The following is a 15,200-nucleotide window of genomic DNA, read 5'->3' as shown; positions in this document are numbered from 1 at the left end:
GAGCGAACCCTGAAAAGGTCGAAGCCATTATCAAAATAGAATCACCTACTACCATCAAGCAAGCCCAGACACTGAATGGACGCCTAGTCGCACTTAACCGCTTTTTGTCAAACCATGCGGATAGGTCGTTCCCATTCGTGTCAACATTGAGAAACTGTTTAAAGAAAACGCACTTCCGTTGGACACCAGAAGCGGAAGCAGCTTTTCAGGAAATTCGGTCACGCTTGATCGAACTCCAAACGCTCACAGCACCAGAAGCGGGGGAGGAATTAATCATATATCTTTCTGCCACAGATAGAGCAACTGGGGCAGTCCTGCTAGTAGAGCGAAAAGGTACCCAGATGCCTATTTACTATGTTAGCCGTGTCCTAACAGACGTAGAAACCCGGTACTCCACCCTGGAAAAACTAGTCTTAGCACTTGTACAGGCTTCACGCAGGCTAAGACGATATTTCCAATGTCACCCAATCACCATTCTCACCAACTTCAAACTTGCAAACGTTCTAGGAAAACCCGAGTTATCGGGACGTCTAGCCAAATGGGCAATTGAGTTGGGGGAATATGCGATAAAGTACAAGCCAAGACCAGCCATAAAAGGCCAGGTTCTGGCCGACTTTATAGCAGAAGTCCCCGCTTCGCGGGAGAAAGAGTGCCAGGAGGAGGCTCAACCCTCCCCAGCACAGGACATCAATGATGTCTGGCGACTCTACACCGATGGAGCAGGCAGCAACGAGGGTTCAGGCGCAGGGTTGAAACTAACCAACCCAGCAGGCCAAGAATACACTTACGCTATTCGACTGGATTTTCCAAGTACGAATAACAAAGCCGAGTATGAAGCATTCTTGGCCGGGCTGGGAATTGCGTGTAAAATGGGAGTGAAAAACTTGGAAGCCCACGTGGATTCCATGTTTGTAGCCAACCAAATAAACGGAACGTACACGACCGTGAACGACACAATGGCCCGGTACCTCGCACAAGCAAAAACCCTTATGCGCAATTTTAATGATTGTAAAGTCATACACGTCAAGCGTAGCGAAAACAAATCTGCGGATGCGTTAAGCAAGCTTGCATCATTAGCCTTCACCCATTTGGGAAAGGACATCCGCATTGAACTCCTTGAAGCACCATCAGTCCCGCACAAGGAAATTTGTGTCATCCAAACCGGCACAGAAACGTGGATGACACCGATAATAAATTACCTTGCAGCGGGTATACTACCAGAGTCAAAAACACAGGCAAGAAAAATACGTTGTAAAGCATTAAACTATCAACTCATCGATGACATCCTTTACAGACGTAACTTTCTTGGCCCACTCTTAAGATGCGTGGACAACCAAGATGCTGACTACCTCCTAAGGGAAGTACACGAAGGCATCTGTGGAGTACACGCAGGTCCACGCGTTGTTGTAGCTAAGTTAAACAACGCGGGATACTTTTGGCCGGGGATGCATACGGATGCGCTGGCATACATTAGAAAGTGTAGGTCTTGCCAGCTCTACGCACCCAACACGCATCGCCCGAAGAATGAACTTGTTCCAGTCACCTCTTCATGGCCATTTCAGAAGTGGGCCATCGATGTGACAGGCCCATTTCCTACAGCAGCAGGAAACGTTCAGTTCCTAGTAGTAGCCATCGACTACTTCACCAAGTGGATAGAAGCAAAACCATTAGCCCAAAAAACCGCAAAACATATTAAAAAATTTATTTGAGAATTTATTATTTGTCGTTTTGGAGTTCCACAGACTTTGGTGAGTGATAACGGCACCAACTTTGCTGACAAGAAGCTACAAAAGTGGCTAGAGGAACTTCAAATCACCCACAACTTTACCTCAGTGGCACACCCGCAAGGTAACGGTGAGGTGGAAAGAGCAAATAAAAGCATCGTCGAAGGCATAAAGAAAAGACTCATGGAACACAGATCCGGCTGGGTAGACGAAGTTCCACACGTCCTTTGGGCAAACAGAACGCTGAAAAAGGCCAGTACCGGAGAAACCCCGTTTAGCCTCACTTATGGCACTGAAGCCATGGTCCCAGTCGAAATTGGTTTGCCCTCACCAAGGGTCTTGATTCAGCCAGAAGACAATGATGCGGAAAGACGGTTAGACCTTATGCTAACTGAGGAATGCAGAGACTTAGCCGCAGCGCGTGAAGAAAACTACAAGCGACAAATGCAAAAGTACTACAACACGCGGGTAAAACTCTGCAACTTCAATGTAGGAGACTACATATTGCGTAACAACGAGGCTTCAAACCAAGAGCGCCCAGGAAAACTGGCACCGGTCTGGGAAGGACCGTACATTATCAAAGAAGTTTTGGGAAAAAGGCGCATACCGGCTCGAAAGGCTCGATGGCACTCCTATCCCAAGAACATGGAACGGAGCTCAATTACGCAAATGTTACATGTATATCAATTCCAAACTTGTAAAGAAAAGGCATAGAGCCACTTCTAATGGAAATGATTCCCCTTTCACATTGTGTTGATAGCCTTACCTTTATACTTATGAACTTCCCACGCTGATATGCCGGTATTCACTGCATAAATATGGGAAGAAGTAAGTCGTTGCGTGTGGAAGGCGGCAAAACCCGCATAAACACATAAAACGGTAAAAATTTCTAAGGAAAACCTTCACGCAGGTCAGCTATAGGTGAAGTTTGGTCATCCCAATAAATGAAAGTGACGGTCCTACTCGCACAATCATGATAGAGGAAACTGAACATTGACCTATTGGCAACCGCGCGTCGAAAGGTTAACTTATTCAAAACACTTAGAAAATTTCAAAGGAAAAGATGAGGAAAACTTCAACGCATGTCAGATATAGGTAAAGTTTAGCCATCCTACTAAGTGAAAGTGACGGTCTTATCCGCACAATCACGAAAGAGGAAGCAAAACTTTAACTTATTATCTGCCACGTTGAAAAGTTAACTTATCTAAGTACTAAAGAAATTGCTAAGTTAAAACAAAATATGTGCGAAATAAACATGGCAAGGCATTAACAAATAATTTTTATTCCATCAACATTCAAACATTACAAGAATTGCTGGGTACATACCCGCATACAAGATTAGAAGTCTACAAACATAAAAATCTACTCTAATGGAACATGTTCATCCTAAAGAAATAAAAATCCATTGAAGCATAAAATCCACCTTTGCATCAAATATTTTTTTTCAAAAATATGTCACTTATTTTTTATTTTACTTTTTGTAAATATTTTTTTTATTTCTTTTTCTTTACAATTGATTAAAATATAAAAATGGGAAGTTGAGACTAATTAATGTAAAAGCATTATATGGAAACAAAACAACACAAAACAAAATCCCATAAATTATAAGGGAAAATGATATTAAAACACACCAACCATATTTTATTTATTAATGTTGCCATAACAAGTTATCAAATAAAAACCCGCCGGAAGTACACGGTGGCTCATCGTTGAAATACTCCGGCCACGGCGGAGACGAGTAGTAGTCCCAAACTGAGTCAACAAACACAAAAGCTTCACTTGACTCGGCCGAGTCATAACTCGGACCCAAACTAGGCAATTTTAATATTTCGTGACATTTTTCAAATGATGACGTGGACGTCAACGTGGACGAGGAACATGATGACGTGGAAGGTGTTGATGGTGTTGTTGGTGTTGTGGTATTCGTGGTAGTGGTGTTCAGGTTGAGATGTTCCATTGTCGCTGCTTTAGTGGCGGCGGCTTGAATGTGACGTGGCGCGCATGTTTCGGGTCGAGGTAAAACCTCGGCGAGTTCAGGGAAGTTTAGGATCGCGGACTTTCCTTTAATAGAAAGTGCCGCGACGTCATGTGCACGTGCGGCCATTTCCGGGTTGGAAAATGTGCCGAGCCAGATCCGAGACTTTTTTTTGGGTTCTCGGATCTCGGATACCCATTTGCCCCATGCCCGCATTCGAACCCCTCTATAAACCGGGTGCTTAGAGTTGTTGTTTGCTTTGTTACATTCCTCGTTATCCGTGTTTTCTCTGACCCTCTTTTTTGTCTTTTTAGAATTTATTGGGTACGGTTGTTGTTCTTCAGTCAACTCGACTAACGGAGTGGTGGTTGACTCCATCATTAACCAATAAATCTTGAAATATGTGACCCGACCTGACTCGAACCGAGTTGTAAACAAGGTTGAGAAAGAGATAAAGGGGGGGGGGGATGAGGTGATGAAATATAAATGCAACCACAAACTCTACAAGAGTTTGGTGTGAGGGGGTTTTATATATATAGTGCAAGATAGATATATGTGTGTGTATAGATGTAGAGAGAGAAGGGTTGAAGGGGTACCCATAAATTTTTATTTTTATTTTTTATTATTATAAAAAAATAATAATAATAATAAAGGGTGACATAAAATTAGAGGGCATGTGAAAAGGAATTTTAACGAAAGAAAAGATGGAAAGAGAAGTAGTACCTACTTTTTAAGTACGTGGTATTTGCCTGCAAGTACTGAAATCATTTAAAGCATGCCATTCTAGATGACTTATATAATGTATATTATTCATACATATATTATATAGCCTATATATTCAAGACTATATTAATTATTAAGTGGTCTTGACTCAATAATATATGAACTTTTTTTTTATATTACATTGCTATTGGTGGGATATACTGAGTACAATGATGATGTTGATGACATTGCTTGAAGGGTCAAATAATTTAACCACCTTACCATCGACCAAAATGGTATATTTAACCATTTTGTATCTGGTTAAGAATATGTTGCTTAAAGTTGGACGATTACAATACAGTGGTAGATAACTGGACAAACTTCGATTATTAATGGTGGTGTAAGAGAGAAAACAACATAGTTTTGTTACAAGTATTAGACTTCTTATTGGAGCTTCGTTGAACTTTTTTTTTTTAATATATTCTTTTTCTATGTTTTGGTAGTTTAGGAAAAAATGAAATTGTTTATAGATGGTCAACCAGTTTTTAATTATTTGTGGTTAGTTTGCTTTCGGGTGAAGCCCACTGGTCAAACAAACAAATTTAAAGTTCAGATATTTCGAATATATATTTTTTCTTACTTATATCTAACGAATAATTTGATTTTTATTTAACAACTTATAAATTTCTTATTTTTATTTTTAGAAAAACCAAATACATTATTTTGAAAGAACTTGGCTCTTAAATAATTTTATATAGGAATATTAGAAAAAATATATATACAAAACAATGTATTTAGTATTTTATAGAAAGTTATATATAAAAAACATGGCCTTTCTAGGCTAAATTAATCGTGCAGTAACAGGGCCGTCTCCGAGATTTTAAATAACTCGGCCGAGCCAAAATACAAAGGCTCGTATGCCTTAATGAAAATTTTTTATTCGCTAGCGTACATGAAAAAAAATTTATCGATCGATTTATTATAAGCAGAACCATTTTGAGCATGTCATTATCTCATAAACCATTGTAAATAATCTTTTTTTTAACACCAAGAAACATGTATGTGTAATATGTATTAAAAAAAGTTTGTGCCCCCGAAACTTATGTGCCCTGGTCAATCGTGTGACCAGCACCCTCCGAGCCTCCACAGTGCTGCAACATGCTACGACTCCCATGCTAACTTCTAAATATGATAATATACAAATTCTTTTTTCGTATGAAACACGTTGGACCTTTGTAGTCTTTTTATAACTTTGTAAACTCCAAAAAAGAAAAAAAAAAGAGTGCAATATGCCTATGTGCAACCATTCCTCACATTGTGGGATTAACATCGGTTTGTATTTTAGTTGCTAAATCATTCGAGTTCCTAACAAAAATATTTCACTATGTTATAAGTTTTGTCATGTTAACATTTTGTTAAACATGACCCTTAGTAGAAGATTACATCTTTTAAGGTATTCTTGTTTTATTTTACATATTTAAATTTAAGTTTTTATTATAAGTTCAAATAGACCTTCATCTTAGTATATGCAAATCCAAGTCTATGAATGTAACATTAACACTCATTTTTCTTGGTGCACGCTAGTCCGATAAATATAACTAAATAAGGATTAACGTCTTTTATCTTCTAAATAAGCAGATGAAGCTAAATTCGAAAACATTTAAACTTCCCTCTAAAATTTTCAAACAAAAGTTAAGTTCCTCACAATATGGTGATGATTGGGATCTCAAGGCATAAAGAATGGTGATGTATGGGGCATTGAATTAAAATTAGGGTTAACACCGACCATGCTTGGCATGTAAAATGGGGTTGGCATACCCCATTCATCTACAAGGAACCTTCAAGATTACTATCCAAATATAATATAAACTAGCTCTATATATGTGCCAAATTTATGAGTTATGTTCTTCAATATTTTATTAATTATAAAATGGATGATTTAATGCTACATTTATATATTTGTATGTGCTTGCATGTGTGACTTGCCATTTTTATATGTTTCCTATGTTGAATATTTATGACCTTTCCATGACTTTCTTTCAAATTAAGTTATTATATTGTATCCTTATAAAATACCATTTTTCTTTTTCTTTACGTGTTTAGATAATTAAAAAATAATCGTACTAATAACCGGATCGGATCGTGAACCAAAACATTAGTTAGGCTGAAAGTTCAAAAGGGCATTTATAATGTTCATTACAAGCTTTCACATTTGTTAGATTGCTAATTCACACTAAAAGAAAATAGAATAGCTTTCATATATGTTTTACATTAGTTATTCACTTATTTGTGTGTATATATTTTAAATATAAAATTATTTATAATGTCATCTTGTACTTTAGATATCCGATGGCCGGTTTGATGAAGAGTAGCGTTATAAAAAATTGTTCAAAAATGAAAGAAAAATTATCTTAATTTGGAACTTGTTTCTTATTTTAATTCTTTTAGTTAATTAAAACGATTAAACACTAAAAAGGAATACAAATGAATATAGTTTACTGATTTTTCTGCAATAAACTAGTCCCATTTTTGTCCAATGGTACATTTTAAATTTAAAATTACGAGAACATATATCTTATTTTAAACTAAAAGACGATAATAAAATTCAAGATGTTCTCTATTTTGGTTAAATATCTGACAATATTCACGTTGCAACATAGAAACTACCATTTATTACTAGGTTTCCATTAAAGAGCCTATTTATATCTATTATCTTGGCATCCAATTTTATATACTTTTTACGAACACCAATATACTATGTATTGTTTAATTTATTATTAATTTTTTTTTATAATTTTCATAACTTCTTATAGTTTGTCACTTTATAATTTTTTAATGTATTTATTCAACATCTATAAAGCATAATAATAAATCTAATTTATACATTTAACTAATTCATTTAATTATAAAACCATTGTTTATATAAATGTGAATCTTTAGCGGTTATCAGACATTTTCACACCATATTGGATTCTGGCTCACTTATATTGGTTCTAAGTGACGGGTATGGAGTTTTATTTTATCCACGTCGTTGTGTTTTAATATTGTTGTGTTTTAATATCCTGATATTCGAAAAAAGTTGAGCAGTCAGGGTGGTTGCTCGAGATTAACCATAACCTTCCCAAATTCTAATAATAGTGTACATTTTTGGAGTTTTGGATAGCAAGCACACAACAATACGCTTAAAAAATTGTTCACAACAAAATTGATCATTTGGGAGAGACACCACTGCCACTTAGTTAAGCCGTTTGAAAAAGAAAAAAACAGTTAAAAAAATTGACCCAAATCAAAATTAACATGCAATTATGTGTTAACTTTTTTCCTTGAGCCATATATGTGTGTGTATTTATATATAAAATTATATATAAAAGTAGTTATAACATGATTGAGCTCATTATGCATCTTCTTGGAGTCTTAACATATTAATGGATTTCTCCCATCATTTGAATCTAACTACCTAAATAAATAAAGCAATATATATATATATATATATAGGTGTGTACTTGTATAAGTGTATAATAACTAACAGCATACTTGCTAGGCATATAATGGGTCATGTGCTATAATGGGCTGGCCAATTGGCCCACCTCATACAAAATATATGTTTTGGAAATTAAATAAATCCGGGTCCATTAGTTAAATCAAAATTGATAAGGTTTATAAGTACTTTATATATATTTAAATTAGGAAAATTGGTTTTTATTGGTCCCAATTATCGTCTTTTAGTCACTACTGGTCCTAACTAACGAATTGACTGCTGACGTTCTTAACTTTTAACGTATTTGTTTCTACCGGTTCGTGACTTACGTAATTCTAATGTCGTTAGTATCAGGTCGCTGAAAAAACGTTTTTGCCGGAAAACGCACATTTTTTTCTCGAAAACTCAACAATTTTGTTCCAAACATCATGGTTAACTTTGTATCGTTCCTTTAGGAACCTTTTTCTAGTAAAAGTCTCAATTATTGAGGTCGTCGGAACCTTAGTTACATCGTCGGAATCAGTTGATGGTGTTTAAGTGATGGTGATTGGTTGACGGTGAGTCAATTGGTGGTGGTGGTTAGTGTTCATGTGGTGTTTTCCGGTAGAAAAATTGACTTTCCCTGCTAAAAACGTTTTTTCGGCGACCTGAAACTAACGGCGTTAGGATTCCGTTAGCTGCGGATCGTTATGAACAAATAAATTTAAAGTTACTGTACGCTAATGCCTTAACGTATGGTAGGTACGCGAGACACTTAAAGACAAAAAACAAAGGCAAAATTGAGACCAATAAAAAACAATTTTCCTTTAAATTATAACTAAATTTATTTTGATGTATACAAGGTGCAGTTACTGTACGCTAATGCCTTAACGTACGGTAGGTACGCGAGACGCTCAAAGGTAGAAACCTAAAACGGTCAGAAAACGCTCACAAAACTTAAACGCTCAAAAAACGGTCTTCGTGGAAAAGTGAAAAATTGATCGATTAACAATCCAAAACTGTTTTTTTCGGTGAACAAATGATTGATTGGATATGTATTGACGATTCCGAGATGTTTGGATGTGATTCCATGGATCGATTCGTGAAAAAATGAATTCACGTACGTAATATGCGTTAAGGCATTAGTGTATTGGATCTTTTCACTGCATATAATAATTATATTTCTTGTAACGTACATAATAGTTGAATGAAATTATATTACATGCATATAATTGATAGTTGATGTACGCACATACACGTACATTAAACAAAGCCAATCGAGTACAAATGAAAGCACACATTCATCTTATAAGTAGATTATATATACCGAGGGAATGCAATATATAGCTTCACTAGATCACACCTGGTTTTCGTGAAACCATCATAAGTCCTTGATTGTTAAGCAAGCACCAATCCACTTCAAGTGTTATATTCTCTCGGCCACATCATGTCACCAACAAGTGACAGAGCCAGAATTTTTTTTAGATTCGAATTTTTGGTGTTCGATTTTATACCGCAAGTTTTCAAGTCTAAATGGGTCAAGTCGGGTCAGTCATTCGATGAGATAAATAAACTGTAATATCACTATAGCAATAAATGTTATCGTCGAGAATCATTAAAATATAAACTATAAGTCATATTTAATTAAAAAAATATTGCATATTATAATTGTTCCCTACGCATTTTCATATATGACACCCCTGTGTAGTTTAGATAAATACTTTGTATACATATATACATAACTGTGGATATGAAATCGACTCGATGGTAGTCTTAGAACATCTAACGAGCTTTGTTCATGTTGTGGCTCCATCTCTTTCTTAGAGATGACGAGACTCGGTCAGCATGACTCCAATACCCAATCTCGATAAATGTTGCTACAACACTCATGATAAATTCTTGGTGATTTTAATGTTATCAATATTATCGAAGTATAATTGGACTTAAGATGAAAGTGAAATTATAATATATATCGATACAAGTTAGGTGGCATGAAGTATATGCGTATGTAAGGTTAATAATAATTTAAACCAATGAACCCTGATGGTTCCAAGAAAGTACTAGTCTCTTGGTACGGGCTTGAAGGCAACGCGCCCCTCTTGATAGGGTCTAAGGGGTAACAGATTAATGATGAACGGTTTTATGATAATTGGTAATTAGTCAAAATCGATTATCATTTACAATCTTGAGTAATAAGTTATTATATTTGATCAATAACAATTTCATTCCCAAGTGGAAAAATGGTGGTTAGTACTAAGTGACCATTGATCACTAATTACTAGTTAGTGTTGTTGAGTTTTGTGTTGATAGTTTTCAGTTATATTTATTCTTGAAATATTTTTTCATAGATTATATGGGGTTCACTTGAATAAATTTAGGGTTGATAATGCCACCTTTTTAATGAGTGACCCTTAATTAGTTGGTGTAGGGTTAATCATTTTAATAGTTATGGATGAACATTATTATCAAATAAAATTGTAACGTAAATGCCAAGTCCAATCACATAAGATATACATACAATAGTTACATTCAAGACGTGTTTCATGGTATAACAATGTGACAACGTTCTCGCTTGTAAGTGTAACCGTCTCTTTGTTTACTTTTAGTAGTGAACGTATAAAAGTATGGCGCGAAAGTAGTTTCGTAAACATGTACTTTGTATTCGGACAACTTTCATTATTAAGGATTTGACAATGCGAGCTCAATCAATATGTGACCATTATGTATTAGTTGTTGTAGGGTTCATTTGTTTCATAGCCATAGCCTTTTCAAATTGTGTTTTTAAAAGAGACTATTTGTATTTCATATCTATGATTCCTAAGATTAGTATGGGCAAATGGAGGACATTTATGTTCCCTGCCTTATTTATGTTCACCACTATCTAGTCAGTTTTCGTGTTGTTGTATTTCGTCATCTCCTACAATCAATATTACGGGTTTCTACAGGAGCATGCAGATTAATGTGCATCACAATCTTCATATTTATAATTTACTTATTACCATCATAGGATTCAACCTCTTTTATTACTTTGCATCAAACGTTTAGTGTTTTTATATACAATTTAACCATGACATTGTGTTGTGTGTCAAACTCCTGTTCAACCTTTTGAAATTGTTATGCATGCATCAAACCTTGATCATTTAACGTACCATGAACTAGTGATACTGTTCATTGAACCAATATAATGTTATACAACACCACGTGTGTTGTTTTGCATCAAGCTTATGCATGAAGACCGTTTTCAATACTTTGAATATGTGCCAAGGTTGCAAAAGTCGGTAGGGACCCTAGGCGGCGGACTGGGTAGTTCGGAGTACTCGGAGAGTACTCGAACATGACAAATATTAAGAAAAGTAATATTTGGATTATATATATATATATATGTGTGTGTGTGTGTTAAAATAACCATAATTTCTATCAAAAAGGTAGCCTAGCCGACTTTTAACCACCTAGCCCGTCTTTTAACCGAGTTTGAATCGACTTTTAGAAAATCCTAAACCGACTAGCCCAAGTTTTGACCGACTTTGACGGCCCCAGACTAATCCAGGCCGACTTGAAGAAAGTCTCCAAGGTAGGGGGTCTGAGGACCGAGTACTACTAGTCCTCGTCAAGTCGGCCTTAGAATCCGGCTTTTACAGCACTGATATGTGAAATAAACTTGTGTATTGAGTGCATGACACATGTGTATTATCGTGCATCACATATAGACCACAATTAGTTTTGATTTGCCATATTTGGAATACATATATATAAAATGAGCGAGTATAAATAATAAATATGAAATGAACTATTGTGATAGTGTCACATGCATTTGTCTTCTTTTCCATCAAATAAATGTAATATAGGTACTACTGTTTTATTATGCCATGTTGGTTGGCAAGCCACGTAGGTTTTGTGTATTCAAACTGATATCCTCGTATCTCATATACACGAAATCAATAATCAGATAAACCAGTTATTTTTCTTATATAGACGTTGAATGACACAAAGGTTGTTTGAGGCATTGCATCATTTCATAGACAACTATAGCATTTAGAGTGTAACTGTTGTAGTTACATTGGTATCGGGAGCTTTATTTGGTTGCAAACTCAAAAGCTGTTGATGTTTTAAAATGTTATCGAAAAACAAGATGCTATCACACATTTGCTACTACAAAACAAAGTTGATAGCCACACCTTCAAAGTTATTACTGAACTTAGTAACTTTGAAAGGTCATTTCCATACAACTTTTCCATTCATGTCAATATCATGTCATTGTAATCAAGGGTGTTGCCACGACCTTGTCATCGATGTTATCCCGAATGCACTAAGGGGTGGCACCCTTTAGAATTCCCCATGGTACTAGAGCCATATAGTCCCCTTAGTACTAAAGTCGCAACAGTTTTGGGCAAAGTGTATACTCGTCATTCTAATTTGTACCATTGTATGTTGTGATTTCTCATTTGGTCTACAGTGTTCCCCGATTACCAAAATAGTCCGATAACACTAATCACAAATAACCCATTTCTCATCCGTCTATCATTCTCGACGTCTCATAATAAAGACCAATATGAGAATAATGTAATGGTTGAATAACATAAATTAATTTCATATAAATATAATACAAAAAAGTAAAGTAATTCTGGGCACAGAACCACGTTTCAGATCCGACTCAGAACTGGATCCATCATACTTGACCTATGGGTACAAACTACAAACCATGTTTCAGTTCCTTAGAGAAACCGTGTCCAAACCCGGAATCAGTTTCACCACTACTCAGTCAAAACCCGGACCCAACTCAAACAAAAACCGATAAACCATGGCCAAACCGGTTAAAACCCGACCATACCCAGATGCAGTTTCTATCCGACAAGATTCCTGACTTTGTTGTTCAAACCCGAACCCAGTTTAAAAAAAAATCTTATTTGTACACCTCTTGATAGAGGTGCACACATTGGGTATTTTCACGAACCAAAACTGGTTTCGGGTATGTTCAACAAAAGTTGAAAACCGGTTTCGGGTATGGTCGGGTATTTGACCGGTTTTTGGGTCGATTCAGGTTCGGGTTTTGATCGGTAGAGATGGAACCGGTTCATACTCACGAGCCGGGTCAGGTACAACAGATCGGGTCCGGAACCAGTTACACACATGAATAAGTAGCTACTGGGCCTGGCCCATATTCATATATAACAAGACCGCCAATAATAATATTATTTAGTTAGGGTTTATATCAATATCAAAACCCACAATCTCTCTGCCTCTTTCTTTCTCGTTGCCCTAAGGTATGTATGTATGTATATTATGTATATGCTTTCTAATGTTTATTATAGTTTGATTCATGTAATAACTATTCAATTCATATCAGTTGTTCATGTAATTGATTGATTAATTGATTGTTTTGTTGACGGCGATTAACTTTAGGTTACTAATTAGGGTTTTTATTATTATTATTACTATTTCGATTCAATTGACTGATAGATTACAATTACATACAGTTAGTTTAGCTTTTAATCTGTTAAAGCACACATTTTTACATGATTTTATTATTTTGTTGTTACTTATGCAGAAAGATTAGGGCTTGTGTTGTAAGATTTAGTAATGAGGTTGGAAAAGTGCTGGTTTTGTTCGTCGACTGTATATCCCGGACACGGTATCCAGTTCGTACGCAACGATGCGAAGGTAGTTTTTTTAATTGTATTTTGTTATGCTTAGATTGTTATATGGATTGTATATTTACCATTAGGGCTGTATCCGAACTGAACTGAAATAAGTTTTGTGTTTGTTCGTTAACGAAATGAACACGAATGGTGTTTTGTTTGATTTGGTTAACTGATAATGGTCAGTGTTAACAGTTTGGTTCGGCAGTGCAAACGAGCTCAGCCGAGTTTAACTCACACAGAGCTTGAGCTCGGCTTGATTTGATTTTTATTTGTGCAGCTCGAGCTCGGCTTGTTTAGTATTTCTTAATTAATTTATATTAATAATGTTTTTTTATATAATTTAATTATTTAGTTATTTTCTCATCATGTTAAATTAAATATATAAAAATAAGTATAATAAAAGTTATATTAATGAAAGGCTTGTTTAGGCTTGCGAGCCATTCGAGCTCAATATGTGAAGCTCGGGCTTGTTTATTAAACGAGCTTACTTTTAGGCTCAAGCTCGGCTCGGGCTCGGGCTCGTTTAAGCTCGGCTCGATCAGCTTTTTTTTAGCCGATCTCGAGTAGCTCGACTTGTTTGCACCCCTAGGTTCGGCTACGAAGTTTGTGCTAGTGTTTTTTTAAACATTTATATTCATAGGTTAATACTCGTATATATAAATTTATTTTAAGGCTAATAATTTTGCTTAGATGTATATATGATAAGATTAGACTAGTCTAGTCATTAAAAAGTATTAAAAATCTTTATTGAACATCCAAACATTAAAGGACTTAACTAAACACATAGTTGAACGTTCAAGGACATAATTTTACGAATGGTCTTCCTTGTTTATGTTTGTGCGTTTGTTAATCGAATGTACATAAACGAGCTTCTTACCGAGCAGTTCGTTGAATGTTTGGATCATTTACAGCCTATTTACCATGGCTTGATTTGATTTTATGTTATTTTGTTAAAATTCACAATTGCAGATATTTAGATTTTGTCGATCAAAATGTCACAAGAATTTCAAAATGAAGAGGAATCCTCGTAAGGTGAAGTGGACAAAGGCTTATAGGCGGTTACATGGCAAAGACATGACAGAAGTAAGTAATTGTTTATATTTATAACCGTAATCATGGGTTGTTAACTTGTTCATGATTTACTTTTAATTTTTTTTTAAGGACTCAACGTTTGAGTTTGAGAGGAAACGTAACCGACCCGAGAGGTATGACCGAAACGTGACCGAGAACACATTGAAGGCTATCAAGACTATTGTTAAAGTCAGGGATCAGAGAGCGAAGAAACACATAGGGGACAGGTATTATTTTTATTAAGAATTCTTTTTGCAGTTTTAATATATGTTTGAATTATTTTCGTAACGTGTTGTTTATGACGATGCAGGTTGAAGGTTAAGACTAAAAAGGAAAGGAAGGAAAAATTGAAGGAACTTGATCAGAGTCTTCACATGCTTGTTGCTCCGGGTGCGATGGATAAACATAAGAACAAAGTTAAGGTTGAACAAGACACCGATGAAAACCGCATGGAAGAATGAGTGAATGATTGCTGTTTGTGTTAAGTTGAAATCTTGAAATGATTTTAGTTGTTCTTGGATTATTATTTACTCTACAAATATGTGTTAGTTTTGTGATGATCTTAATTGTTTGCCATATTACAGTTCATTATTTTGTCTCTGCAAATGCCTTCTGTTATCATTTTTACATGC

The 15,200-nt window shown here is 35.6% G+C and overlaps 1 protein-coding gene and 1 pseudogene across 2 annotated transcripts; one reads left to right on the top strand and one right to left on the bottom strand.

The window, feature by feature from the left end:
- Window positions 1-3,281: 3,281 nt before the first annotated feature.
- Window positions 3,282-4,077, bottom strand: LOC143569609 (ethylene-responsive transcription factor TINY pseudogene; annotated as a pseudogene).
- An 8,968-nt stretch (window positions 4,078-13,045) lies between these two features.
- LOC143569593 (putative ribosome biogenesis protein RLP24) lies at window positions 13,046-15,134 on the top strand. Of its 2 annotated transcripts, none has more exons than XM_077055468.1 (5): window positions 13,046-13,119; window positions 13,404-13,516; window positions 14,467-14,580; window positions 14,659-14,795; window positions 14,879-15,134. In XM_077055468.1, the coding sequence occupies exons 2-5, from the start codon at window positions 13,436-13,438 to the stop codon at window positions 15,027-15,029; spliced, it is 483 nt and encodes a 160-aa protein (XP_076911583.1). In that variant the 5' UTR covers window positions 13,046-13,119; window positions 13,404-13,435; the 3' UTR covers window positions 15,030-15,134. The 2 variants fall into 2 exon arrangements, with proteins under 2 accessions (XP_076911583.1, XP_076911584.1); XM_077055469.1 differs by having other exon boundaries at window positions 13,106-13,127; window positions 13,413-13,516.
- The last annotated feature ends 66 nt before the right edge of the window (window positions 15,135-15,200 follow it).

Source organism: Bidens hawaiensis, unplaced genomic scaffold (assembly GCF_021521415.1).
Source record: "Bidens hawaiensis isolate Kalapana, Puna unplaced genomic scaffold, B.hawaiensis_p1.1 tig00024623_1, whole genome shotgun sequence".
Lineage (NCBI taxonomy): Eukaryota > Viridiplantae > Streptophyta > Magnoliopsida > Asterales > Asteraceae > Bidens > Bidens hawaiensis.
Note: the sequence above shows the minus strand (reverse complement) of the source record. Positions and strands in the feature narration are given on the sequence as shown.

Excerpts from the sequence above, each read along its gene's own strand:
- LOC143569593 (XM_077055468.1), top strand. The coding sequence starts at position 13,436 with ATGAGGTTGGAAAAGTGCTGGTTTTGTTCGTCGACTGTATATCCCGGA. Across the intron at positions 13,517-14,466 it reads TCGTACGCAACGATGCGAAG|ATATTTAGATTTTGTCGATC; the intron begins GTAGTTTTTTTA and ends TCACAATTGCAG. Across the intron at positions 14,796-14,878 it reads AAGAAACACATAGGGGACAG|GTTGAAGGTTAAGACTAAAA; the intron begins GTATTATTTTTA and ends ATGACGATGCAG.